General features: G+C 42.9%; 1 protein-coding gene across 1 annotated transcript in view; it reads left to right on the top strand.

Annotated features, from left to right (window-relative positions):
- Positions 1-3,243, top strand: part of LOC104965419 (ankyrin repeat and BTB/POZ domain-containing protein 2-like) — a 13,293-nt gene extending 10,050 nt beyond the window's left edge. The window contains exons 3-7 of the mRNA XM_010794374.1: positions 1,338-1,545; positions 1,941-2,093; positions 2,501-2,666; positions 2,937-3,026; positions 3,187-3,243. Coding sequence (XP_010792676.1) covers positions 1,338-1,545; positions 1,941-2,093; positions 2,501-2,666; positions 2,937-3,026; positions 3,187-3,243 — 674 coding nt within the window. The remainder of the gene's footprint in view (positions 1-1,337; positions 1,546-1,940; positions 2,094-2,500; positions 2,667-2,936; positions 3,027-3,186) is intronic.
- Positions 3,244-3,622: the final 379 nt, after the last annotated feature.

Here is a 3,622-nt window from a genome sequence, read left to right as displayed (position 1 = left end):
CCCTAAAGGTTACATAATGTGGCTTGTATCCAGAAAACAAGGGCACCCTCACACCCTGCAGGCCACCGTACCTCATTATCTCGTTTCTTAGAGAGAAACGCTTCAGTGTTCATGGCTCTGTTTACGCACCCTCTGATGACACGTTAATGTGACCACAACGCACTCAAACACAGCATGTGCTTCACTTCTGTTTCCCACATTCCTCTCTCCCAGAAAATACATTTTTTTGACTGACTATATGGTCCTGATGGGAGCAAGTGAATGAATAAACTCTAAAAGTCAATGCACACTGGAAGGCTAGTTCAAATAAGTTCAAATGTATATGTGTCGCTCTTTCCAAACCAATACAAAACTGTAAAAAACAAAGATAAACCGTCACAAAAAAGGTCAAGAAGGAGCTTTAACACTCATAAGTATATATTCTCTGTTCCTAACACAGTTTACTTTAAAGTGCTAACATTTATAAGACAGCTATATCTTTAACCAGGTTTATTTAATGCACAAAATCCTAATGTTGACATCTTTATTCAGGTGTTAGTAGTTTGTCTAACCTACTCTACAACTGAACATATCAAATATGTAACCGTCTACTGATGTATTAAATCAAAGCATGCAATAAGAGAACCCAGCAATTCCATTAATAGGATCATATTTGCATTTATATTGGTTTTATGCACAAGCTTTACTCAGCAACAGAGGTTTAGGACAAATTAAAACAACACTGCAATCAAAAAAACATGTTTTGCAAAAAGGCTCTTCTTGAATCTAGCCTCTTAATTTTATTTTCACTATCGAAAGTTAATACATTTAGTGTTAATTTAACTTCCAGGGGAGCAGGCCTTTGGAACCCCTTCATCTTAATACAGTCTGATATATAGAGCAATATAAGGTGGAAGAGTCTTATTCATCATGATTAAAGGATCTGTGTTGCAGAGAATGACACTTTCATACCTCCTTACGCACCCCTACGTTTAACTTTAACCAGGTGCCTTATTGTGAAGTGTAATAATAATTAATTGCTATTAATCGAGATATTTGGCTCACATTATGTTGTAATAATAATAATACATAATATTCATATAGTGCTTTTCCCAGTGCTCAGAGACACTTTACATACAATCAGTTCAGAGAAACAAAACAGTCCAAATTCAAGTGGAAGCTAAATGTGGTTGGAGCGTCTGGCAGCAGAGTTTTGGACATATTGTAGTTCTTTGAGTCCGTATGCAGGTGTTTGTAAGCAGGTGTCGTTTAAAGTATATTCTTTAAAAAAGGTCTTACACTATTATTGTTTAAAGGATATGAGAATAATCTGAGTAATAACTGATGCCTCTCTGCAGGTGATCTGGTGTCTCGGGCGATGCACCATCTGCAGCGTCTGCGTAGCTCGAGCCCCGCCCACAGCCCCGCTCTCTCAGCCAATCAGACGTCAGTATCCTGGGCTGCAGACGCCCTCCGCACACTTTACTACTTCCTGTCCGGCCCACAGATGGAGTCTCTGGAAAACCCCAATCTGGAGCCTCCCACCATGACACTGAGCAGAGAGAGGTGTGTGTGTGTGTGTGTGTGTGTGTGTGTGTGTGTGTGTGTGTGTGTGTGTGTGTGTGTGTGTGTGTGTGTGTGTGTGTGTGGGTGAGTGGGTGTGTGAGTGAGTGAGTGAGTGAGAGAGAGAGAGAGAGAGAGAGAAGAGAGAGAGAGAGAGAGAGAGAGTGAGAGGAGAGAGAGAGAGAGAGAGAGAGAGAGAGAGAGAGAGAGAGAGAGAGAGAGAGAGAGTGTGTGTGTGTCTCTAAACTCACACACAGGTTGTTCTACAGGTTGTTCTTGATAGCAAGCTTTTCTTTGTTAATATCAGAGGTTCGTTTTTATTGGACTTTATTGGACTAAAAATCATTTTTGATAGATAACACAGTTTTGGATGTATACTGACGTTGTGTTTCCCTCAGGCCGTTCCTGCTCCTCCCGCCTCTGATGGAGTGGATTCGAGTCGCCGTGGTTCACGCTGAGCATCGACGCAGCCGATTGGTCGACAGCGATGATGTCAGACAAACGGCCAGACTGCTGCTGCCGGGACTCGACTGCGAGGCTCGACAGCTGAAGTAAGAAACCAAAATCACTTACATGTGTTTATTTTGAGGCAGTTTGAAGTGACGTGATACCGCTCTGCTTAGCTTTTGATGACTCACTATGTTATAATTTTCTAAGATTTTTCTGCTCATTTTCAGGTTCGTATCAGTATTTAGTGTCTCTACTGTCACATGTCTCCATGCTTTAATGTTCAAAGAGCCCAGTCTGCTCTGATTGGTTAGCTGGCCGGCTGTGTTGTGATGAATTTTCTATGGCATACTATACTTTTTGGTGACTACTACTGTATACTATGACTTTCTTTTATGACTCGCCACAAACATTTGTTACTCCTTGGGTTTCAGACTCTTTAATTGAAAGACACCAGGATCAGTTTCTGGAGTCCAGTAAAAGATGAATGTGTTTCTGTGATCCTCTGCAGGTCAGAGTGCTGTTTCCACTCCTTCAGAGGTCTGGATGCGGAAGCGGCTGCAGCTCAGTTCCAGGTTTCTCTGGGCTTCAGGATGCTCTCCTGCGGTCGAGCAGATCTGCTGCAGCCGGCCTCTCAGCTGCTGGGGAGGGGGGGGCTCGACACCATGGACGACCAGGTGAGGGGGAGGAATCAACCATTAAACTATTATTATTATTAATATTATTATTTACTCGGTCCATTTTGAAGACTCGATGTAATCACGGGAGGCAGGACAAACTGAGCTAGGGGTTATTGGAAGTGAATTACAGCAGTGAAACTCCTGCATTCATTCATAAATAATGCAAAATATAAGTAAGTTTCCGGAAAAGTAAAAATAGAAACATATAGAAACAAGCAACAGGTAAAACAAAATGTAAAATGCTGATTCTATGATGGTTCTGTGCAGGGTTTGACTCCTCTGATGTACGCCTCTGCAGCCGGAGACGAAGCTCTGGTTCAGATGCTCCTCGAGGCCGGAGCTCACCTGGACCTGCAGGTAAAAACCGCTGGTGTGACACGACGGAAGTGTGTGTGTGTGTGTGTGTGTGTGTGTGTGTGTGTGTGTGTGTGTGTGTGTGTGTGTGTGTGTGTGTGTGTGTGTTTTCACCTCCAGACGCAGCCTCTGTGAAATCATTCCCACGTCGGCGGTGACGAAGACGACTCTGCGTATCCCGTCGTCGATGATGAAGGCTCTGCTGTACAGGCGGGTGTGAATCCCTGCAGCCGTCTGCTGAGGGACCGCATAACCCATCTACACACACACACACACACACACACACACACACACACACACACACACACACACGCACACGCACACACACACCACACGCACACACACACACATTTTTCAATAATCTCTAAGGAAATACAATTTGACATCCTCTTGGTTACGCTTCGCCCCACCCCCGTATGCTAGCCAATAACATGATAGACAGTTAACTAAGAAATAAGAAATGAATTAAAATGAACATATATACATATTAGATCTTTTTACATGTATGTTTGAAAACAGTGTGTATTTTATGTCCAGCATTCACACCGCAATTTCTTCAAGACTTTGATTCTCTAGTTAAAAATACTCTTTGCCTCCAC

Source organism: Notothenia coriiceps, unplaced genomic scaffold (assembly GCF_000735185.1).
Source record: "Notothenia coriiceps isolate Sejong01 unplaced genomic scaffold, NC01 NC01_scaffold00037244, whole genome shotgun sequence".
In the NCBI taxonomy this organism is placed as follows: Eukaryota; Metazoa; Chordata; class Actinopteri; order Perciformes; family Nototheniidae; genus Notothenia; species Notothenia coriiceps.
This window is presented reverse-complemented; position numbering and strand designations above follow the sequence as displayed.